This window comes from Bactrocera oleae, chromosome X (genome assembly GCF_042242935.1).
Source record: "Bactrocera oleae isolate idBacOlea1 chromosome X, idBacOlea1, whole genome shotgun sequence".
Taxonomy (NCBI): Eukaryota; Metazoa; Arthropoda; class Insecta; order Diptera; family Tephritidae; genus Bactrocera; species Bactrocera oleae.
Window position 1 is genome coordinate 28,029,112 of NC_091541.1, and position 24,706 is coordinate 28,053,817.

Sequence of the window (24,706 nt, forward strand, 5' to 3'; positions counted from 1 at the left end):
GTGCAAGATGCAAGCGTTTACACCTTAAAACATGTTCATAACAACATCATGTTTATAAAAATTTTTAAAAACCATCGCACATGTATGACTAACACGAATTTATTATGTTTACACGCTCATTCTTCTCATCACGCCGCACATGCTTGCAAACATGAATGACCATGTAAAGGCCGCTTAAGAGTTGTCGGCATTTAACTGTCAATTTTGTGGTCTGGCAATCGAGGTGTCTTTTACACAAAATCTGTATCGGGTACAAACATAAAATTTCAAACGAAAATTCTCACGAGTAAAATTCAGATTTTAACATCCCACGAATACACAAAGCTGGCCCTAATTTATAGTTTTTGAGATAGGTTGATAATTGTTGAGATAGTATGATATATATAGCATCAGTACATATAATAGTACACATATTTTATTATTGCAAGAAAGCCTTAAAAATACTTAATGGAAATCATTTAAAATTAATCAAGTTTGGCCTTGGAAGCTTTCAAAGCATAAAAAGCTTTTTGTTTCAAAAGCTCTATCCATTTTTTCAACATCTACAAGTTCCCAAAAATTCCTCGAATATGGAGCTCTTCAGTTTGAACTTATCTGCTTGTCGTAGAATGAATACGGTTTTTCCTAATTGTCCTAACCGCAGTCGGATCTACGTAACCAGATTTGTATTCAGCAAAGTACTTAACACCATGTTACAAAACTAAGTTTCATGATGTTCACAGATGTTTTGTTACTGTGCTCAAAATTTTTATTGATTCCTGGTTTATAAATGTAATAGAATTTTCTGCTGATATTATCGGGCAACCCGTCACATTTCAGTATTTATAACGATTTGGTGAAAAAGTCAAATAAGCTATGAAAACATTTATCCCGATAACTCTTTGTGAACATAGAATTAATTCGAAAATACTGTGAAAACATGTATCAAGATAACCTTTTTGTGAACACAGTATTAACTCAAAAATGTCGTGAAAATATTTTGCGAGATAATCTCTGTTGTTGTTGTAGCTGCAGAATTCTGCTGAGTTGACAGTCCTTGACCGGATAAAATCCAGGTCCGTGCCGGTTACATAGACCCGATTGTCGTTGGAACGGCAAGAACCTCTTTGTGAACATGGTATAAACTAAAAAATGCTGTAAAAACAGTTATCAAGATAATCCGTTTGTGAACACAGAGTAATGCTTAACGTGATATATGCGAACATATGGGAAAATTTTGGAATTGCAGTTTTCTAGTGATTGTATGACAGAGTACGATATATAATATTTATTAATCAAGTTCTAACAATAAAAAATAAAGCATCTACGACATTAACTACTGCGTTCGTTTTGTTTTCTCTTTTGTTGAAGTGTTGCTTTCTTAAATACAATTTTGTGGTTATTAATTTAGGTGCAACAAACAGCTTTCTGAATGTAAAATATATACTTCTTATATTGAATGCCAATGTGAATATTTATACAAAGATTCATTATAGCGTGAATTTAAAGAGAAAAAATTGTAAAATTTGGAATGAAGTTATTTTTTTGTTTTGTAAAAGTAATTACTCAATAAGCTGCATAATAACACATAAGTTAAACAGCATTATACTGTTATAAAAAACTAAAATGTTACATTTGTTGCGTTGGTATTAGCAAGACTAACTGGCAGCAGATTGATTGGACTCGGATATGGTATTTGTAGCATTAAGTGTTGCCAAAATTTATTGAAATGAGTAATTGCACGTAATTTGTACTTACTAACTCATATGAAAAAATTTGACTATGAAATGTTTGAACGGATATGACCAATTTCGCATCTATTTCACTTAGATTGGTTATGATTTCTTACAAGGTCAATCTCCAAGTGTTATAAATAAAATTTAAAGTTACAGAGTTTTAGTACGTATAATTGTCGAAAATTTATATTGTTTCTTATACAAATATTTATGAGAGATGGCAATACTATTTTGAGTACTTAAGAAATGTATCAAGGTGGTGCATTACTATTTTTTGGTTTCGTGTATTGGTTTTACTTTTGGCTTTGTGATTGTTAGGCTATATTTTAGTGAGTTAGGAAAATAAATTAAAAAAAAAATCGGAATGTTTATTAATTTTACTTTTGGCTTTTTACCTAAAACTTCTTAAAATTTGCCAATTTTTTATGCTAAGTGTCGATTTATACCAAATTGAACTATAATTGCTGGTTGAAAAGAAATGTTCAATAGTCTTTTTTAAATATCAGTGTTAATATGCTTTCTTAGGTAGATTGATTTTCATTGATCGCTATCGACTTGATTATGTTTAACGCCAAAGAGATTGACATTAATATCAATTGAGTACTTAATTTCACCTGTAAAATCAAGTGGTAGGAATGTAATTTAATGATTTATACTGCCAAGAAAATATTAAATCCATGAACTAATTAAAATAGTGTGTGAATATATAAGTTTTACAAGTGGTTAAACAATGTTCTGTTAAGAACTATACAATAATGTAAAATAATCAACTTAAAATTTACACATTTGTTAAGAAGCATCATCATTCAATCAGTTGGCGACGAATTGTATTCATACTTGTATCTGAAAAACTTTGGTGATGAATTCTTCAGCGGTATCGGCGTTGGACATGACTATTAAATGTCAAGGTCCCCTCAAACTATATTATTACCAGTTACCGGACGACATTTCCGATAGTTGTAACACCACAGCACCAAACTGTGATAATATAAAGCGTTATAGTAGATCGAAACTTTATGATCTTCGCAACGAAACAAATTCTCGTCGCCGTCCTGAATATGACCTAAGAGCTGAATTGCAATCGCTTGGTGTTTGGAAGTTTAATACCAGTGGCAACGTTCACCAAAATGGTGCAGGTTCAACTATCGAAGGAACCGCAGCATCTAGCAATGCAGGTGTAGTTAATCATACAGTACAATTATCATCGGCGAATTTAAATGTACGAGCCCAACGTTCTCCTGCAAGTCGTGAAACTACAGTAAACATTTCGAATTCCTCGCAACATAATACATCTCATCACAACCTGCATAAGACATACATAGATCATCGCAGCATTTCTTCATCCCATCTTATGCCAGCGTTTGCTAAAAGACGTATTGCTGCCTCATCAACACCTTCTAGTAATGCTGCTGTTATGGGACCACAAAATCTATCGAGCAGTGGAAATTCATCTTATGGACCCAATTCTCCCGTCGATACCCGTTCACAAACGCCAACAGAAGTTAAAGATGCGTTATGTTACAATAATATATCCTGCGGAAGTAGCGGGAATATGCGGCAACGAAACAAGGATCACTTGTACGATTACCGTCAACGCGGAAGTAGCGGCGGCCCGATCACTGGAGACGACCCCAACATATTTATATCACCTCAAAGGAAACTATTAGGTATTCAACCAACTCAAATTAAATATTTTATAAAATATTGCTTTACTATAAATGTATTTATTTGTTTTAAATCGGAAATATCAACTATTAGTCCACAGGTTGTAGTCACAGAAAATGGTGTGTTAGATGAGCAAGATTGAGGATAAAGATGAAGACTATTGTGATGCGGAGAATCATATGTTGTTTTTCTAGCAGCTCCTTTAGGTTTGGCTAAAACTTCTTTGCAGAACTGGTATACAAATCACGAATTAAATTGAAAGGGTGTGCAACCTACTACACTAACTTATTAATTAAAGTTAACTTTGCTTCTTGAGTTGTAAGTCAGTAGCCAAATGGTCAGGAGAATAATAATTTAAAAGCTCACGGCACATGAGTGAGTTCCCACACAACTGATTATTATTATTTTTACCTTTAAATTCTATATCTTGCAAATGTTGTAAAATATGTTACAGATAGTTGTAACTACGTCCTTATGACAAGTAACCTGAGCAATAGATGGAGGTAAACTTCTTGCATATGAGATCAGCGTTAAAAATGTAGCAAATTTTTCGGTTTCAAGAAAAATGACTTGTTCCCATAATAAATTGTGTGCTGTGAATTATTCATTAACTCTTGATTTCTAAACGTAATATTTTTCTCTCTTACAGAGCAAGATCGCGAGCGGGACAGAGAACTAGAACTTCAGTCTGACAGTAGACGACTATCATCACCCATATCTTTAGGTTTATCTAGATACAGCCACAATAACGGTGGCATCGCTCAAGAACGTAGAATCGGCAGCGGCCGTCTGCTACCACGCGACGTAAACTGGGATTATCGTGCTTCTCAAGACAGAGATAAAAGCCAAAGTTTAAACTCTGCCCCGATTCAAGATAAAGAGGTATTAGCACCAAATAATTTAGGTCAGGCTCGAGGTGGCGGGCGGTATTCAGATCGACCTCATGAACGAACTTCAGCTGGAAATGGATACTCAGAACGACGACATTTAGAACGGCGTAGCGGTGGTGACGATGATAATGTACAAGATAAATATGAGTACGTAAACAATGCTCAAACACCTAATCCTCATGGTGGTGGTACAAAGCGAGATATGTACGGCACTGATTCGTCTTCAAATCAGCATTCTATATCTCATATTCGTAATAGACGGAATCAGAAATATCATGATAGAAATGAGGAGCCTGAATGGTTTAGTAGTGGTCCAACATCTCAACATGATACGATTGAATTGCGAGGATTCGAAGAAATTGATGACCAATACAATGGAAGCTGTAGCGGTGGTATTGGTAGCACTAAGCAAACAACTTTGCCAAATTCATCGCGAAAGATAAGTGAAAGTTCATCATCTCGTGAGAGCAGTACTTTGAATCTGTCTAACTCGAAGTCAAAAGAGCAATTACATCTATCGGTAGATCAAGATAATGATGCCAATAAAACTTTAACTTTATCTCCAAGCACGTTACCAACCGGCAACAGTACAATTTCTTTTGAAAATATGGATTCTCTCCGTGATGAAGGGAAAAGTAAAGTGTTTAAAGATAATAGGGAGAGCAACAAGAACACTAAAAGATCAGTAGGAGGCGACCTAGCTATTGATGCGACACTCCCAGATTTTATGCTAGAAACTGAAGAAATTTCGAAAAATTCAAGCACTTCCAGAGATTCAGAGTTCAATTTTGATGTCTTCCTCAATCCAAATCTTGATCCGCTTAAACACTCGTTGATGCGTGGAGACAATTCCAATAATGAGAATGAAGTAATAGGTAGCTCTCGGTTTAGCCGTTGGTTCGCTAATAAATCTGTAGGTAATGAAGTACAACCACCGTCAGGAAGTGACAATGCAAACAATAGGGCTATGAATTTAATTGCCAGTGACGGCAAAAATGAAACAAATACTTTGATGGAATTTCTCAACAAACTGCCAGCTTTACCGGACTCTGTTATAACCCAAAAAGGTACATTTTGGCTATTTGATGATATTAAGGAGATAGGTGTAATCGGAGACATGAAAAAAATTTGAATTGAAATAATTTTATTTCAGTAAATTATTTTATTTTATAGAAGTAAAAACATAACATCATTAATAAGGTTTCGACTTAACTTAATAAAATTTGGAAACAAATTATTAATTGTAAAATTAATGGTTGTTGTTGTAGCGGCAGAAAACATTCCTGAAGTAATTTCGAGAAATGGTGCCGCGTTGACAGTCCTTGGCCGGATAAAATCCGGGTCTGTTCCGGTTACTTAGACCCGACTGTCGTGGGAACGGAAATAATAGTTTGTGTTGATTCAGTTCCAAGCGAAGGTCCGGCGACAATTACTAATCCTTGGATATTCATCTAAAATCAATTGGCCAAAAAAATCTGTTTTATCAGTAGTTAATCGAGTGACTGATTGAAGCTTGTTTTGTTTTAAATTAACAAAGTGGCGACCTTAGGAATTTTCTGTCAACTAGGCACCAATTCTCGAAATTACTACAGGAATTTTATGCCGCTCCAACAACAACAATTTTAAAAAAAAATGGTTTTTTTATATTATTTTATTTTTTTAATTTATTTTAATTTTTTTAATTTACTTATGTAGTTACCGCTATTACGAGTGTGGAGGAACTAGAAGCACGTATGGGTGTCATGAGTACAGCAAATGAAGTTTTACCAGTGACACACAGTGTCGATATGCTAAACAAAAAGAATGAGGAAAGAGCGCTTGGTATGATTCCTCCAACTTCAAATGAACAGTTAAACTCTGAACAACCTCAAGCTGGGGAAATTGAAGCATTTAAAAAGTTGCTGGAACAACTAGGAACTGGAAATAAACAGCTACAGCAGCAGCATAACCAGGCACAACAGCTTTTACTACCACATAATCTGCAGTCAAACGTTTTGATATCACCAAAACAGCGATCTGGCTCGATGCATCCACTTAATATTATGCAAACAGGAGCTGCTCCCAATCTTTCACAACAAATTATCATTAAAAATGATGAACTGAAAAAGATTTTGCGTTCACAGGGATTTCATCAGCAGCATCAAAAAAATGAAGACATTAACATCTTGTCTCAGTCGCAGCCGCAGCCAATATCACTATCTGTATTGTTTGGGAATCATCCTCAGAAGCGTATGGAACATAATCTGTTCCAAGGTGTACAACGTGGTGCAGTGTCAATACATTTTTTAGAACAGCAACTTAATAACCCGAATACGTCACCATCTGTAAAAGAAGCAATTACTACAGTTCTCCGTGACGCATCTACAATGGCAACATTAGGCAGCAATGTTCCACAAAGTCAACAGAGCTGCGGACCTATTGGACTTCAGCAACAGAACTCACTTATATGTAACAATAGTGGATCAATCCTCCATCAAGGCCCCGGTAATGCACCTATTGAATCGTTGCAGCAACACCAGATTTTGCAGCAAATTCCGAATTCAAATGTCATGATTTCAGGACAAACAGAACGGATTTCACTTCTGCCACATCAAGCTTCAAATCACCAAGCTATTCCGAGCCAACGAGAAATTCAATTTCACACACACACCATTATGCAAAACGCTTTGTTAAAGAAAAAAATAGAGGTACAACAGGATTCAATTAGACGGCGCCAAGAAAAGCATCCACAGTCAAATAATATGTTGTTGGGATTAAATGAAGTTGATATGCAACAGAATAATGTTCAGCAAATGAATCTTTCAAGTAACATGCAACAGCAGACTACAGGAACACAACAGCAAGCTCATGTTTCGCACCCAATTCAACAACAACATCAACCAACTCGACATATTAATTCACCAACGCCATTGGCTTTCACACCAACATCGGTGTTGCGTAAGATGACTGCTGAAAAAGATAATTCGAACTCAAATGGAACAACTGTACATCATAACGCTTTAAATTCCGTAATACAGCAGCAAAATAAAGCTATGGCACAAAATACATTTATAAGTCCAACCAACAACCAACATCAAATGCAACAGCCTATATCTACTCAACCACGGATGATACTTGGTGGTAATCACACACAGCAACAACAACAGCAAATGAGTAGCAATAATCCGTTGCCGCCAAAACCCTTAAACCAGGCACCTCAGCAACAACCGGGCCAACCTTTACGCAATTCAATGGCACCAATGAAATGGCCGCTACATTTAGTAAATCAAAGTATCACTGCTATTAAACCAATGGGTAAGCATATCAGCTGTTTAGAAATGTGTGTGACAGACATCAGAGAAAGTGTCCAAAAAAACCTTAAATTAACTCTTTTATCTATTCAATTTAGCCAGATTTTACCACCCAAAAGTGTCACGGCCGCAACAAAATTCTCGGTGCAGCCTAGAATTAACTTTGCGAAAGCGAATCCATCAGCTTTTGATAAAAAACATTTTAGAACTTTATTTCAAAAACTTGCAGCACCGAAAACAGAAGTGTGAATACTACAGTAAATAAAAACTAAGCTTCATTCAAGGGTGTACTTAGAGACATGAAAAAATTACAATTTCAAAATTTTTTTTGCTATTAAATTATTTTGTTTTATAAATGTAAAACATAGTTAATGAGGTTTTGACTTGATTTCACAGAAGTTAAAAAAAAAAATAAAATTATTTTAAAAGTAATGGCGTTGATCCAGTTCCAACCGAAGCTCCTGACTATGGGTGCGTTCGAGATGGCAATCACGACAGCAGTGTTGCAAATTTGTCAAAGTATCACGTTCTGTGTAAATTCACCTCCATGTTTGTATTTATAACATTTTTCAATGGCACTGACTGAAAAAAACCATGACCAAAATTATGCAGCTAAAAGCAACGTAAAAAAATAGTCAAAGAGTGCGGTTGTGTTTTTAATACGCGTTTATTAGCTTGGGTTGTATGCATGTATGTAATGCATTCTTAGAGCTCAATTTTCACTTTTTTCCAGAATTCTGATCAACTTGAAACTTTGCTCACGTGTCAAGGACCGATGACAATGCAATAATTTGATAACAGTTTCCCATTATTTTAAAAGTTGGCGTAACCAAATTGGCTGAGAGGAAGTCCTTTTAGCATTTTTACATACGCTGTGGAAATGGGTAAAATCAGATAATAACCACGCCCACTCCTTATATTTATAACGGTTATGTTGAAAAATACTCAACGTGCGATAACTCACGAAACAAATGCGCTATGTAAATTTCACAAACAAGATGGTAGGGAAGAGCTTTACCGGAGAAGGTGAAAAAATTGTAAAATGGGCGCAGCCTACCAACCTTTAGATTAAATCCCATAGCTCAGGAACTATCGAACTAATTTCAACCAAATTTGGTATGTGAGGTTACCCATTCATTCCTATATGAAAATAAGCGAAATTGTACGACTCTTAATCTATGCAGCTAAAAGCATCAACGATCCATGCTGTAATTTGAATAACAAATTTACATAAACGCATCCTTAAAGAAAGTGAAAAACTACATATGGCTAAATAATTAGTATGTTTTAAAATACTAATTAACATGCTTTTAAAGCACATTAAACTAAAAATTAAAAAATTAATATAGTTTAAAAAAATTAAAAAACACGCTCTAAATCACTTCAAACTAAAAAGGAAAAAATAATTCCTTATATAAACTGACAGAAATATTAACCTAAAAATACTTGTATTATTGTGAGAAAAGCGTGATGTGCTCGACATATAAAAAATATATCTCAAACCATCCCACGCTTTTCTCACAATAATACAAGTTTTCGGTCAATATTTCTGTCAGTTTATATAAGGAATTGTTCTTCACTTTATTTGAAATCAATTTACGTTAAGCAGCTCCTGCTAGCTACCTGCTCTCGAACGTTCCAAAGCGCCCGAGAACCCTTTGCTTATTGTCTAATAACTCGAAAAGTATTTTTCAGAGATCATTTCTAAGAAGATTATAAGATGTAAAGAAAATTCTAACTACCCATATATCCTTAATTAAGGGGGTATTCCAGTCTAGAGACATGAATCTTAGGTAATTTTTAAAGTGTAAAAAAAGGCAATCAATATTTTTAATATCGATATACAGAAAGAAATTTAAAAAAAGTTAAAAATATCAACAACTGGCAGCTGATGAAGTGAGGGGTCTCAAAAAATTGGCACATGAGCATACCAATGATTTCAACCCATTTCATTTGAAATGATGTCGCAATTGTATAAATTAGCGATAACTAAACAAATTTCGTTGACAAAATGGCGACTGTTTGAAAAAAAAAACGATTTTTTTTTATTTTCTCGTATTTTTTCAAAATAGTTAAAATTGAATTTTGGGGATGAGGTCTATAAAGAAATGAGGTCTATCGAGAAATCGTGGGTATCGTATTGAAAAAGTCTGGTCTGAGAAAAACACATTTAAGTTTCGCGTAAAGTCTTTTGTTCGATTAAACCCAGCCGAATTATTTCTATACCTCCGAAAATAATTTAAATTTTCCCAACTCCTCTCGTAGGCATATTCTTAAATAAATAAACTTTGAAAATATGAAGAAAAAAATCGATTTTTTTAAATACTACACTAGAATACCCCCTTAAGATGAACTAACACGACACTTTGTCTATTACCCCTACTTCACTTACGTACTTCAAATTTTTCGAGAACATTTCTGATCTATTATGCTTAAAAAAAATCTATTTTTAAAAATTCTGACAACTCGTAACTTTTTAATTAAGATAAACTGACACTTTACTCTATTACATTGGATATTTGTATTCGTATGCAAACCTATCCATAATTACTTAATTCGCGATTAAAAATTGTTTTATCCTTGGGGACAACAGTATCTTATATTTTATATTTAATAGCAAATTTGTGAGTAAAAACCAATCAGGAGTAGGTGAAAATATTTGTAAAATTTTTCTGTTAAACTTGACTTTATTGCGTGTAGTATAGTTACGATTATAATATTAACTTATTTTTTTAATTGACACAGGCCGACCAATTTTGAAAGCTCCTTTACCCTTACAATCTGGAACTCAACAGCAAATGCCGCAGATATCTCAAATGATGTTTAATAAATTAGATTTTCAACAAGTGCAACAACACCGCTTGAAAAACAACCAGACCCCTCAACATGTTTTAAGCCAGTCTACACCGCCATTTTCCCAACACGCGATGGTGTCACAACAAGCACCAAATCACACTAACTTAATGCCTCACGTTCAACACCAACAACAGTTATATCAACAACAACAACAACAACGAATTCTAGCGCTGCAAAGGCATCAACAACAACAACAACTCCACCTACAGCAACACTTGCATCAACAACAGCCAATTGACACAACCAACCGAAATAGTTCGTTTAATAATTATTTTATCTATGTAATATATAACTTAAAAATTTCGTGTCATTGCAGTTTGTATGCAGTCCTCACTTGCAAATGATAGTAATGGTGTGATAAATAACGCTGCCGCTACTGCTACAGCCGCTGCCGCTAGCATAATAAATTATCAACGTGACGGTGGATTGTCTCCCACGAGTAATCAATTGGCGCAGTGGTTTTCGCCCGAGTTACTTGCGCAAGCATCTGCTGGAAAACTTCCGCTGCTCAATATGAATCAAGCGCTATGCCTAGAAGATTTCGAGAGAAATATACAACATTCCTCAGCACCAGTGAGCAATTAATGTCACACGTTGGAAATATTATGTTTAAAGTTGTGTATAACTTGGGGAATCATGTTATTTTAAATATTTTTTATTAGATCGCTTGGTGGCACTAAATAAGCAGAAAGTATATTCTATATGAATTTAGATTTAATTATGAAATTTTCGGAATTAAAAAGCAGAAAGTTTTTAATAGCAATTGGTAGTAAATAAAAATTTTAGTATAGCATATTCACGTTCTGTCATAATTATAATTATTATACCATATGCTTATGAAATAGTATCTCAATTATTGTAAATGAATTATTTAAATTTCAAAACGATTGTAGTTTATAAAGTGTAAAAAATATATTTAAATTAGATGAAGGCAAACAATAAAAATAAGAAAACCCGTAAGTATTTCACTTTATGATACAAATAAAAAATTTAATCAGCAGCTTAAACAGTTTGCGAAGTATTACTCACATACACACAGGCGTAGAACTCGGGACTTGACAGCGGGCAGTAAACACCCATTCACATATAACTTTCCTGGCTTTGTGTGACATTTCATACTCAACGAAGCGAAGATAAGATAGTTCTGATGTACTTAAGTAAAATTATAGTGAATGATTCTGAAATTATAATTATGATCATGAAATTAATTTCGCCTTCAAAAAATTACCAATTTTTTGGGAACATTTATATCCCAAGGAAAACTAAAAACCTCGTTTTTGGTTTATTTGCTTAATATTTATTGAAACCCGCCACTGCACACTTCATTTTTCAAAATCAATATATTTTATGCTTATAAACTTAAATAAGTACAACCTTCGCAATCACAATGTTAAAATAAGTTTATTTCACGAGTTAACAGAAGTATTTACGTTTTTGTTTACAATTAAATGTTCTATGCTTCTTCTCAACTTAAAAGAATTTCGTCACAACATGCGGTATAGTGCAATTTGTTTTTCTTTCACAGCCTAAACCGAAAAAAGTAACGGTAAATCAGTGTCGTAATCTGGTATTCCATCATTCTTGATGTGCACGTACTCATCCAAAAACGTACATCGAACTTTTCTGTCAAAACAAACCTTGGACCAAACCTCGTATCCCTAATACAATGATTTCCTATCATCTAGTTAATGTTGTCTTATATATATTATATATTTTTATGTATAAAAATCTTCTGTGTGTTTGTAATTGAACTTCTAAACGGCTGGACCAAGTTTGATGAAAAGTGATTCACAATTCGATCAACTAGACACTGTTTTAAGAATGATTTGTTTATAAATTATTGTTGAAATGCGCAAAAATCGTGTAATGGCACACAATTAGTAATAAAAAAAATCATGGACAACATTCTTGAAGCCACTATTTTGAGTATAAAATTTTAAGGTGAAGTTGTACTTCTGCCACAATGATTCCTTCATATTCGCAGATACCATTTAAATGTTCAGAATTTCTTATCCGCTTGGCATTTACGAATACTATTAATAAGGCACAAGGTCAAACAAAGAGGATTTGTGGATTAGATTTAGAAAGTCCGTGCTTTTCTCACGGCCAATTATACGTTGCTTGCTCGAGGGTAGGACAACCATCAAGGATTAACCAAAAATATTGTACATCCTATGGCATTACAACTTTAGTTTTTGAAGGTAATTTAATCTAAGAATAAATATTCGTTATAGAATAGTTTAAGATTCAACCTATTCACCTTCAATTAAAACGACTTCAAGGTTTTACTCAATACGGCTTCTACATTTGACATCTCTGAAAGCATACTAATACACATACTCACACGCTACTGGTCGAATTGTGATAAATATATTATAATCACGTTAGATATTGTTATAAGTATCTAATGAAAATTTTTATCAAAACGGTCTAATTGTAACAGCTAATTTCAATAAGTTTACATTTAAGACGTGGGACAACGTCTGTCGGGTCCGCTAGTGCATATTAAATTTAAACATTTTGGTTCAGTTTATATCACATAAGTGTATCTCATTTGAGTTAATTAGATTAGGTCAGGTTAGGAGGTCGATCCCAAGAAGGATACCACTTGGACAGCTTAAAACGGACTAGCGTTGTGATTCATTAAAACTCCTATAACCTGGATAAAAAGACCCTTACAAGTCGACAAAACGCTTTGTGCCTATAACAAACTTGTTAAAACGGCCAATATCCATTTCGGCTAAGTATTCAGGTCCGCCGAAAGTGTGATTGCAGAGATATTTCAATCTCAGCCTAGCGAAAGCCGGACAGTGGAGGAGAAAGTGCCGGGATGTTTCCACCTCCTCCATATAACTTTGGCAACTAGCATCGGGTAGTACTCTAAGCCGTACCGCATGAGTGCCCATTGGACAGTGTTCAGTGAGAACTTCTACCCTAGCGGCGAGATGCACTTTGCTCAGGGTGAGAAGTTCCCTCGACCTCCTGCGATCCACTCTTGGCCAGAAGGATCTCACGGTCGTCAACCAACGTCTGCTGAGTGCACGCGAGGTCCATTGATCCAAAGCCAGAACGCAAGACGTTAATGGAGATCCAACTCGATCCCATTCCGATGAGGGCGGGGCAAGGGTGTCTCCCTGGCTACCAAACGAGCCTGATGTTGAAGTAGCCAGATGCTATTTCTAGTGAGGACAGACACTCCTTGACTAGCTTTGATTGCACAGCTCGCGCGCTCAGAGCTAGTATTGCCGCCCTACTATCGGAGTGGATGCTCACTTCTCTGAACGAGGCTGCACTACGTAGCAGTATTTTTACCGCCACCTTGATAGCAGCCACACTACATTGGTCCGGTAGCCTGAAGTTAAGACTGACGGAGAGCTCCTTTCAGAAAACCTCCCCTCCAGCACTCCCTCCTAGCTTCGATCCATCCTAACTTTTCCGGAATGCAGCTGAAGGAGGAAAGAGTTTCGGCGTGTCCTTGTTCGGACCTCTTCATAAGCGCAGCTTCCCTGAGCCTTAGACACACTTCGCAGCAATGCACCTACCGGTACCAAAATGCTATGTTTAAAATAGCATTAAGAGCTGTCGGTGGTGTGGTTATCGGTGCACCGGAGATCCCGATGAGCGCCATTCAACATTATTGACTTATATACGGTTTTGTAGAGCCAGAACACCAACTAAGGTGAGAGTCCCCACCTTTTCCCTAGAGCCCCTTTCCAACAATATAAGGCGATCGATGCCACCTTAACTCTCTCCTCAATGTGTGGCCTTCAGGAAAGTTTTATATCGAGAATAAGCCCTAGGTATTTCACTTTATCAATAGGTTAAAGACGTGAACCCCCTGAAAGAGGGGAGAGGCACATTTGGAATCTTATACCTCCTAGTAAATAAAACCATTTTGATTTTACCTAGGTGGACGGCTAGGGCGCTTCTATTCGCCCAGTTAGATAACTCTTTTAGGTCTCCTTCGGTGGGCTCGTAGACGGTATTTAGGAATTTTCCCTTAACCATAAAAACCACATCATCCTCATCCTCCGAACTCCTCTCTAGCAGTGCGAGCTCCACACCATCATCCGTACTATCGACCCCAGCCTCTTCGAACCGGCGCTCGAGACTGAAGACGGATCCATCATCACCTGACGATCCACCGCCCGTGCTCACCACATCCGAAAGGATAGGGTCGAAGTCCAATTTCGAGTGGGTCACTCTCTCACTCTCTTTCACCCCAGCTGGAGGCATCGGGCCATCCGCCCTTCTGTTGGTAAGAAGTATCAGCGCTTGCCGATATGGTTCCTCGCTCCTCTCCAGCCTAACCACCCTCCAGTCTTGGGTGGCAAAGATGAATTGCAGTACCGCAATATCTCTTCAATTTCGGTCGGGGTAGAGGGTTCGGCCGGAAGCGACGAGTCCGAGGTTACATCGGGATTGGGATCGGGCAGATTTCTGATCAGCCTGCTTGCCACCGTAGCTCCGTAAAATCTTGGCAGCCAACCGACGGTCTGACTTCAGCTTTTTAGTTGCGGTCTCGCGCTTTCCCACGGGATCCTTAGCGTTCTCTGAGGACCACGCGCCTCCCATGAACTTAGCAGAGGTTCCTTTACTAGTGCTGGCGATTCCGCCCTGCCTAAGGTATCAGTCGGCAGCTTCCTGTCGACTGCCCCCAAAAAGAAACACCTTCGGAACTTTTGTCTTCATCCTTTAGCGGGGTCGATTTCGTCCCCCTAGGTGAAGATGTCCCTCCCAGGGAACCGTCCACTTTTGCAGAGGTAGGTTTCGACATGCTCCCTCCTCGTCCTTAGTTATGTTGTTGTTGCTATTAATTTAAATTGGGTCCCCCCTTAGAGCCGTTATCCATTTCTTGGAAAGGTAGTTGCCTTTTATGGTCCCAAGGTTGTCTCAGTTACGAGACCAAAGCGAGGGTTGACGCACGCCCTTATGAGGCACTGCGTTCAGAGCCGAGCAAAGAAGGAGGCATCTCAACAAACTCCTACCACACCAACTTAATGATGACTGGAGGGAAACGTACTCTGAGGCCTGCCATGGTTTTAATGAGACGGAGGCGGCCTTGGCATTAGCCTATCAGCCATTTCTGCAGGCTACCACCCCCGCATACTCACGTGACAGAATACCACACCACCAGCCCAGGGTTCAAACCGATCCATCTAATAGTCCACGCTATGTCCGTGTCGAGTAAAGGTCAAATCCGTAGGAGTTTTAGAAAGGAGGTAAAGGCCGCAGGTCATTTAGCGTTACCCAAGATGCACCACGTGCAAGCAAACCTGCTCTACATCCCGATATGATCCTAAAAGTTATATTAATGTAATACTCCTCCGAAACGGCTGGACCGATTTTGATGAAATGTGTGTGAGAATCGGCCAACATATATTTTTCGTACACCTAAATGTTAAGGGTGGTCCACCCCAAATATTACTTATTCTTTTGAACAAATTTTGTTTTTGTTTTTTTACGATTCAAAATATAAAAATACTATGAATTCCAAATTCTCAAACCTATACGATCAACCCCTGATTTTTAATCGGGAGTTGTATATTATTATATTCCATGCAGATAATAATTGTAGTATACTATAATTTTCATCCAGTATAGTATATAATCTATCAACCAACCAGTTATCCCCGCTAAATGTCTCCCGTTGTCACTTCTTAATCAGCAAACAACACGGAGTAGGAATGAAAATAAGTCGACTTATTTTATTCTCATCAAATCAAGTTAGTTTCATTCTCATAGCGAATTTAACATTATTTCTTTGTGCATCTTGAAAACGACCAAAGCCGTTCACGAACGAAACAGTGCTTGATAGTGTTATAAATCCAACAAAAACACCGCTCGTCGAATTTTTTGAATTGTGTAATGGTGCGAATGTTTTTGGTGCCTTTGCACAAACAGTCCTATTCAAAAGTAGCACGCTATTTTACATTGGATCCATCGAAAAAAGGGTACCCCGCAGGCACACATCTTTATACGTTGGATACTGTTGTCATTGTATAAGCACAGAACACAGAGTCGAACTACACGGCTTCTGTGACGCCTCTGAAAAAGCATATTGCGCCACTATATATGTTCGCACACAAAGCCAATTACTAGTGGCAAAAGCAAAAGCAGCTCCTCTAAAAACAATAAGTCTACCACGACTTGAACTATGTGGCGCGCTACTACTTTCCAAATTAGTATCCATGGTGCATTTAAACATGGTAAAAGACAAATTATATCTCTGGTCCGATTCTGAAATTGTATTAGCCTGATTAGAAAAGCCACCACATGCATAAAAGAAGTATATTTCCAATCGAACGTCTCAAATCCTTGACCTAATAGGATCAGCCACTTGGCGACATGTAGCCAGTGCTGACAATCCTTCTGATCTAGGTACAAGAGGGTGCAAACCGCTGCACCTTGCCACTACCACCTTCTGGTGGAATGGCCCCCGATGGTTAACAAAATCTTCCTATTCTTGGCCCAGAAAGTCGAAAAATCTACTCCTTTCACACAGTAGTGAAGGATACTGACATCCTTGAGCGATTTTCATCGTTCTCCCGAGCCCTCAGAGTAGTTGCCTATATGTTAAAGTTTATAGAGCGACTTAAAATTAAAGTTAAGGGAGCCCCAATGCGATACATTGACGCACCTAGAATTGCAAAAGGCAAAGGTCGCTCTAATTGCATCAACTTAAACGCGCTACTTCAGCCGCGTTATAACACTATTAAGAGAATCAAAACCCATTGACAAAAGGAGTTCACTCTTAGTTCTTAACCCATTCCTAGACACGATAGGTCTGCTTCGTGCGAATGGTCGGCTTGCCAATTGAAGCCTCACGTATAACGAACACCACCATCTAATCATACCAGAGAAGTCTCGATTTGCCACTTTACTCCTCAGTTATATCCACATACTTTTGTTTCATGCGGAACATCGCCTAATGCAACATATAGTTCGCCAAGAGTTCTATATTCCCCGACTTAAGCCCCAAACAAAAAAAAAATGCACTTTCATGTGCAAGATCTACACTCTGCATAAGCAGAAATAGCGAACGGAGATTGTGGCGGCACTTCCAACGGAACGCTGCAACTTCGCTCTGCCTTTCACAATTACAGGTGTCGATTTTGCTGGGCCTTTTCAAGTAAAGGCGTCGATGCTAAGGTCGCCCACCATAATGAAAGGCTATGTGGCTGTCTTTGTCTGTCTTACGACAAAAGCAGTGCACCTCGAGCTATATACGAATCTGACTAAGGAGGCATTTCTTGCGGCATTTGCTCGCTTCGTCGGACGATGCGGCTTCCCCTCAAAACTCTGTGATAACGGAAAAACCTTCATTGGAGCCCAAAGAGCCACTGAAAAAGAGTTTGTTAATTTTATTAAACGAGTATTACCTGGAATATTACAGACGTTAATTGGCAGTTTATCCCCACAAGCACTCCGCATTTGGGTGGTTTGTGGAAATCAGCTGTAAAAAGCTTCAAATCCCACTTGAACAAAATAGCTGGAAATTACAAATTCAATTATGAGGAATTCACTACATCATTAATTCGAATTGAAGCCGTTCTCATCTCATAGCCACTCACAACACTTTCGCAAAATCGCTCTGACTTCACAGCCCTAACTCCAGGGCATTTTCTCAAGGAAGCATCCATTCTGGCCATACCTGAGCCAGGCGTGGAGTCGCTATCCTTACTAAATCGATGGGAAAGAATCGAAATTCACCTTCAGCCACCGATGGAAGGAAAAGTATATCAAGGACCTTCATAAAAGGTACTGAAGGAAAACTCCAGAACAATACACAATGATTGTCAACCCCTCACAGAATGGCGGCTTGGCCGCATAGAAAAACTACATTACGGTTCCGACGGTCATATACGAGTAGTTGATCTCCGCTATTGGAATTTTTGTGATTTTATACATTTTTTAATAAACAAAGCGGATACCGCCGGATAATCAAAATAAGATTTTTAATCTTATACTTTCACTTTGTTTTACAAAACTTTCTTTTAATAAGCGCATATATAAAGGACTTCCTTGTGTCCTCTTGATATAAGTGATAAAAGTGCTAAAAAGGTGAGAGTGTAAATGAAGAGATTAATCACTTGCCAAAAGACTGGAGGTTTCACCGGTTTTTAACAGCTGCGAAATGCCGATGTAATCATAACATACTCTTATTGGTGGGTGTGGATTTTTTTCTGTACAAGCGAACAGACTAAATCCCAAAATAATAGGAATAATGAAACAATACAAATATTCTGACTAGACTGACTGGCACACATGCTATAAATTACAGAGCTAATGCAATGTAGATGGATTAATCATTAACAGGCATGTTTCATTTGACCAGCACGTTAAGCTATTGGCTTATTTTGTATGGAAGACTTAGCCAACATTTTTATATTTGCGGCGGCGGCAAAAACGGCATTACCATATCAAAGAAAGATAATTTTGACTAAAAATTATTGGGTCGTATCCACCATCTTCTTTTTATGTATGTTTCGGACATGGTTAACATTATATTTAAAACTTTTAAAATTTGGATAAATCCAAAATCTCGCTGATTCATGTTTTCTGAGACTTACAAACACTTACGGTTGACAAGCATTGACAGCAGCGACGAAAATCGTCCATATTGTGTTTTACCCCGCGGCAAACTCGGCGAAGACTCTTCCGACGGCGTTGCCGAGTACGACGAATATTCGTAGTCGCCCGTGTTGTGTTTAAGCTATTAGCTTGTATAAGTTAACGCCACATACGCTGGAATTAACTTACAAAGCTTTATTGCCAAAAACTAAAGTAACAGGTGAGACTTGCACAGTAAGCAGTATCGCACGGGTAACCGACAAATGACACCACACGTGCATCTGTGCAAATGCTGAATCAGCAACAACTTTGAGGACAGCGTCAAAGTAACTTAGGTTTAATTTAAAGTTTAAGAAATTATTGTAATCAGTTTCAAGTTGTTACTTAATAAACTCGCGTCTCCGCGAGCGAAAAAAATATTTTTTTATTTAAATTAATGTAAAAAAGTATAACTTATATTGAATTGAAAGCTAGTGTTATCATCTCTCAAAAATTTGTCTCCAGAAACCTTCAACAAAAACCCCCTAATTTCCATTTAAAATTAATTATTCTTAAAATAAATAATAAATTCTTATTACTTTTAGTTATTATTTATTAACATAAATAATCAAATATTATTGAATTAATAATATATTTAAAATTATAATTAAAAAATAAAAATCATTTAGCAAAATTGGTATATTCCATATTTTTTTTATTGTTGTACAAGATCCACCGTTCGGAACCATGATCATGCTTTGTAACATATCAATTGAACGTATATTACGCAATTTATTTTTTACAACATTATAAATTGAGAACGTACGTTCCACACTTGCATTTGAAATAGATACGGTAACAAATGCCAGTCCAAATTTCGAGACACTTACAGCCACCTGCATTTAAATCATTATATACTTCATAGTAAAAATCTGCGGAGCAAGAAGTATTTCACCATTGCTTATTACTTAATTAGTGCCACTCAGACTCGACGTCATTTTTATGACCGTAGATATGAGCTCGTTGAATATGACTTAATATTGGTTTCATATTGATATGATTATATGAATCTGTTCTGCTAAACAGTAAAGAAAATTCGTACATCTTTCTTTAACATCCAATAAGTCTCTGGACGCAAATTTTTGTGCCATATCGTGAAAATCGAATCCGAAATACATTGAAGTTGTGTGCCTCAGATGGTTCTTGAAATTAAACTCAATCCGAACTCACCAATTTCTCAAAATAAATTGATAAAACAAGTCGGTGCAGAAAATTTTTATATAACAAAAATTGATCTTTAAATAGTCTAGTAGGTTCAACGAAAAAGTAAATTTTACTGAGTTACATTTTTAATTCATATCCTAAAAAAATTAAAAAAAACTTTATAATGTGGTCGATCCATGATACATATAACATTTGTTATTAGATTTAGCTATTATTGTGTAATTTGATTGATAACGATTTGCGGTTTGTCTCTGAAGTTTTTTTGGGATCTTTATTATTATTAATTGTTTCGTACAAAGTTTTAAGTCAAGTTGTCTGGGTAATAATTTTGCAGCTTTTTCCGCGCACAAATGTAAAGAATGACTAACACATTTAACTATAATTAAATTAGACAGTTCTCTTTTTAATATCGCAGAAACAGAATTTTGATACCAACCATGATATTCGCTCCATCGAACAATGCCGACCATGTTGTGCATTAGAGTTCGATTTTTTTCACAAAAGGCAGAGCAAGTTATGACAACTTTTTACCGGATACTAAAATTAGTAGAGGTGAAGGTGTATATGTGAGGCGAAGGTGTATATCAAACTCAAACTCTAAGCCATCCTTTTTAAACCGATCCACAATAGCCTGATATGAGGCTCAAACTTTAAGCCATCCTTTTTAAACTGATCCACAATAGCCTGATATACACTCCTTAATTGAGTAAGGAGAATTACCGATTTCTTCTGTTAAAGCTTCAAGCATTGTGGGACCAAGCATATTTTTTATTAACATCGAACACTTAGTTCAATGAAGTTTAAGGTTTTTCAACGCATCCGATGAAGGATATAGCTGCAGTAGTATATTTATTAGATGATCAACTGTTAACACTAGATTGCGTAAGCAAGTCATTTTGACTGCTTTTGAATTTCAATTAAAAAAATAATTATTTAAATAATGACACAGCTTCTCATAATTTTGTGACTTTTTCTACAACATATAAATGGGTTAATTAATCATTGATGTTGCCCCCCTTCCTCCTTCACTTCCGGTATATATTATATTTGTGTGTTATACCTACATATATTGCCGAAAATCAGTAATTTTAACTGCTTGGAAAAGACCAGTTGGGTTCTGAATTTGAATAACATGATAACATACAAGTTCATGATAAATTGTCGGTTTCGCCATATTTTTTATTATACTCTGTAACAACAGGTTACGAGAGTATGAAAATATACGTGATTGCAATAAAGAATTCTGCCATACTAGCAGCACCACAGGCAAGATCTTTACCTATGAGTTTAATGTGTGTACTCAAACAACTTTTGTCGAGTACTTCTTTCAAATGAACAATTTGAATGTGAATATTCTCGAAACTGCATTTACTTAATTCGCATGTTCAAATATATTTTCATGTATGTACGTATATGTACATATGTATGTATGTCCCTCAATATGACTTTTGTAAAAATCAAACATTCGCGCAAGTGACAAAAAAACGTAGACGCACCATCATCGACCAATAATATTTAAGCAAACTCGCGCCATATTTTCATATTACAACGACAACAAATTCATTCATAAGGAACGTGCGTCAGCATCAAAGTGCGTTCGTTCATAACACCGCGCCGCGCTATTTTTTCTGTGCGCTTGGTCAACCACATTTGGTTTTCATATGGAATTCCTACGCAAATGTGCAAAAATTAAGTTTATAAAATGAATGAATGAAATTGAATTTGAATGGTTTCAGTAAAACGAAAAAAATTTCAATTTTACAATTTGACCACTCAAAATCCTACCTACCATCCCCTCGCATTTGCATGTTGCCAACAAGCTGCTTTCTCACGACGTTGCTAAAAATCAAAAATTGAAGAATTTGTCTGATGTTCCCTTCAGAAAGAAAAATTGACAACATGGTCTATTAGCGATTTAAAATATTATTTTAATTTATTTCATATTATGCTCTATATATGTCATTAAATAATAAATTTTATATAAAATTGCCATTTATATCAAATATCTAACTACTTCTATATTCACATTCCATATTGTACTTTTATATGTTTAATTATGATCATTATTTCATATCTAAAAACGATGCTATGAAAATGCAGCCCAATCGGTAGTCGCAGTATTTCAAAAGAGCATAAGTCAATTTACAATAACAAAGCACTGCAAAAAGGACAAACGTGAGAATATAGTCGACCAAGATGGGGGGTTGAAACAAATTTTGTCAACTCCGGATCTATTCGCACAATTCAGTCTCAATATGTATGTTTGTCGACAAAGTCGTCATTTGGTTTTTTTCAGCAACACAATGTCCGTGCGAACTCGTCATTATTTCGTTGACTTGCTACTATGCACAGAGGTGTTTCAAATGAGGACTTATAGTATATTATTATGTTGCTTAATTTATATTGAAAAATACTGATGCATTAATGACTTATTTTCGTAATATAATAATTATATACGTAAAAATATAAATACACATAAATTAACACCTGTAATCGTTTTTAAAATAAATTCGATTAATACAAATAAATTTGAAATAATTATGTGACAGTGCGCCCCTGACGCCTCCTGGACTACGATCTTTCAACTTGCTTCTCGCAAAAAGTGTACACAAAAGTCATTGTTTGTGAGGGACAAGAAGAAGCAAGCATCAGCGTACGTGTATTTAAGAATGTATGTGTGATTATCACATCATATTTGTGTAAATACTCATAATAAGGAAATATTCAATTAACCTAAACATAGGAACATATATTCCGGAAAATATGCTATTAAAGTAATTGAATTTAGATATGTTAAGATTCCATTTAATAAAATAAAAAAATTAAATTAAAATTAAGTTGCATGAGCTTTAGGATTCGGACTTATATGCTGGTATTCAGATTGAGCTTAACTCCTTCACGTTTACGACCTAAGCCACCACAAAAGTGGAAACGCGGCTGCTTTAGCCACAGTTTTATTATTTTCCTTTGCTCAATAAGCAATAGCTCACGCAACGCACATAACTGTGTTGAAGAATATATCTATTAAATGTTTATTTTATTCTGCGGTTTTTACCAGTAATCCTCCTTTTTATTCAAAAGTCTTTTCATAATTAGAAATTTTGTCATATCATAGAAAGTGAAAACGCAAATCTAAATCAGCATGCGTTCATTTATTTAAGAACATTCCTTGTGTACATTTATAGCCCTTTTCCTTTTCGCACATTGCGTGGTGTATTTTTCTTTTTCGAAGTTATATGTTTCAATGTTTCGTATTCTGGAACTACAAATTAGTACTCAAAAAGATTGACATATATGTATGCATGTATGTTTAGTATATGTATTTATGTATGTTTAGTATATGTATGTATGTATGTTTAGTACATAAAATTCGCTTTGCTTTGCTACACCTTAATGTGAACGTAGTCTATAATCTGTAACCTATTTTCCATATATTTTAGTTAAAAAAAATATTTTCCATATATTTTAGTTAAAAAAAATTAATATTCACCGCTAAAATAATCACAATCGACTTTTTTAACCCCCTAAGCTGGTAACAATGCTGGAAACATTGCTAGTTCGTCGTTTGTTTTGTTTACATTCACGATAGTTAAATTTTTGCAAAAAAAAAGAGTTGGCAATAACGATAAACCTTAATTTGACAGGTGAAAATGTAAACAAACCATAATTACAAATTTATATGGATGGGTATTGAGTTGAAATTAAGAGAAAATAGGAACATTTGGGTTCAGTTTCTGGTTTTCTAGACCTCGTATAAAAAAAAATAAATATATTTGTATAGTCTATTATTATTCCGTTTACAAATTCAAACTTACCTTTTCTCCATGTCAGACATTTTGAAATAAATTGCCAGCTGACTGTTTTTGCCCACCTTGCCAACACAGTTAAGCGAAAATATGAAATAAGCTAAGTGCGTTTTATTTGTCAACGATTTACATACAATATAATCGTATATTAGTTCATCGTATATCATTTAAAATCCTATTCCATAAAAATGGATTTTGGTCATACATTGAAAACTATAGTGGTATTGCAAAACTATCAGTTATACCTAAACCTTTTGAAGCTATAATCGCTGACCAAATCACTTTTTCGATTTCTCCATTAATTTCCTATTCTCCGCATGGATTTCGTAAAGGGAAATTTACCCTAACAAAGTTAACTGAATTTGTAAACCATGTATTATTGGGTTTTAGGAAACATAAGCATACGGATGTTACATAACTGAAGTAAAAGTTAGTAAAGCTTTCGACTCTCGTACATAAACTTGATTTTCTTGGCTTACAGTCAAGATTTCTTTAATGGATATCTTCTTATCTTTATAATGGAACACAGCGAATGATGTTCAATAATATTCTTTTAGATTCAATTAATGTCTCTTCAGGTGTTCCGCAAGGTAGTCATCTTGGTCCGATTCTGTTCTTGTTATTTATGAACTATATCTCTTCTGGAATAGAATATTAAAAAATTGTATTATATGCCGACGACATAAAACTTTTTAAATCATATACTT

At 35.9% G+C, this 24,706-nt stretch overlaps 1 protein-coding gene across 3 annotated transcripts; it reads left to right on the forward strand.

Moving 5' to 3' along the window:
* Positions 1-1,276: 1,276 nt before the first annotated feature.
* Positions 1,277-11,423, forward strand: 4E-T (eIF4E-Transporter). 3 transcript variants are annotated; one of them, XM_036363652.2, is made up of 6 exons: positions 1,282-1,413; positions 2,241-3,382; positions 4,030-5,337; positions 5,966-7,564; positions 10,306-10,671; positions 10,733-11,423. In XM_036363652.2, exons 2-6 carry the CDS (start codon positions 2,575-2,577, stop codon positions 10,999-11,001), a joined length of 4,350 nt encoding a protein of 1,449 aa, XP_036219545.2. In that variant the 5' UTR covers positions 1,282-1,413; positions 2,241-2,574; the 3' UTR covers positions 11,002-11,423. The 3 variants fall into 3 exon arrangements, with proteins under 3 accessions (XP_069968857.1, XP_036219545.2, XP_014095612.2); XM_070112756.1 differs by lacking the exons at positions 10,306-10,671; positions 10,733-11,423 and adding an exon at positions 7,659-10,276 and having other exon boundaries at positions 1,277-1,413; XM_014240137.3 differs by lacking the exon at positions 1,282-1,413 and having other exon boundaries at positions 2,072-3,382.
* The last annotated feature ends 13,283 nt before the right edge of the window (positions 11,424-24,706 follow it).

What these genes read in the sequence shown, in the direction of transcription:
- 4E-T (XM_036363652.2), top strand. Translation starts at nt 2,575, where the DNA reads ATGAATTCTTCAGCGGTATCGGCGTTGGACATGACTATTAAATGTCAA. An exon ending in ACCTCAAAGGAAACTATTAG is followed by an intron (nt 3,383 to 4,029) that starts GTATTCAACCAA and finishes TCTCTCTTACAG; the next exon opens with AGCAAGATCGCGAGCGGGAC. An exon ending in CTCTGTTATAACCCAAAAAG is followed by an intron (nt 5,338 to 5,965) that starts GTACATTTTGGC and finishes TTACTTATGTAG; the next exon opens with TTACCGCTATTACGAGTGTG.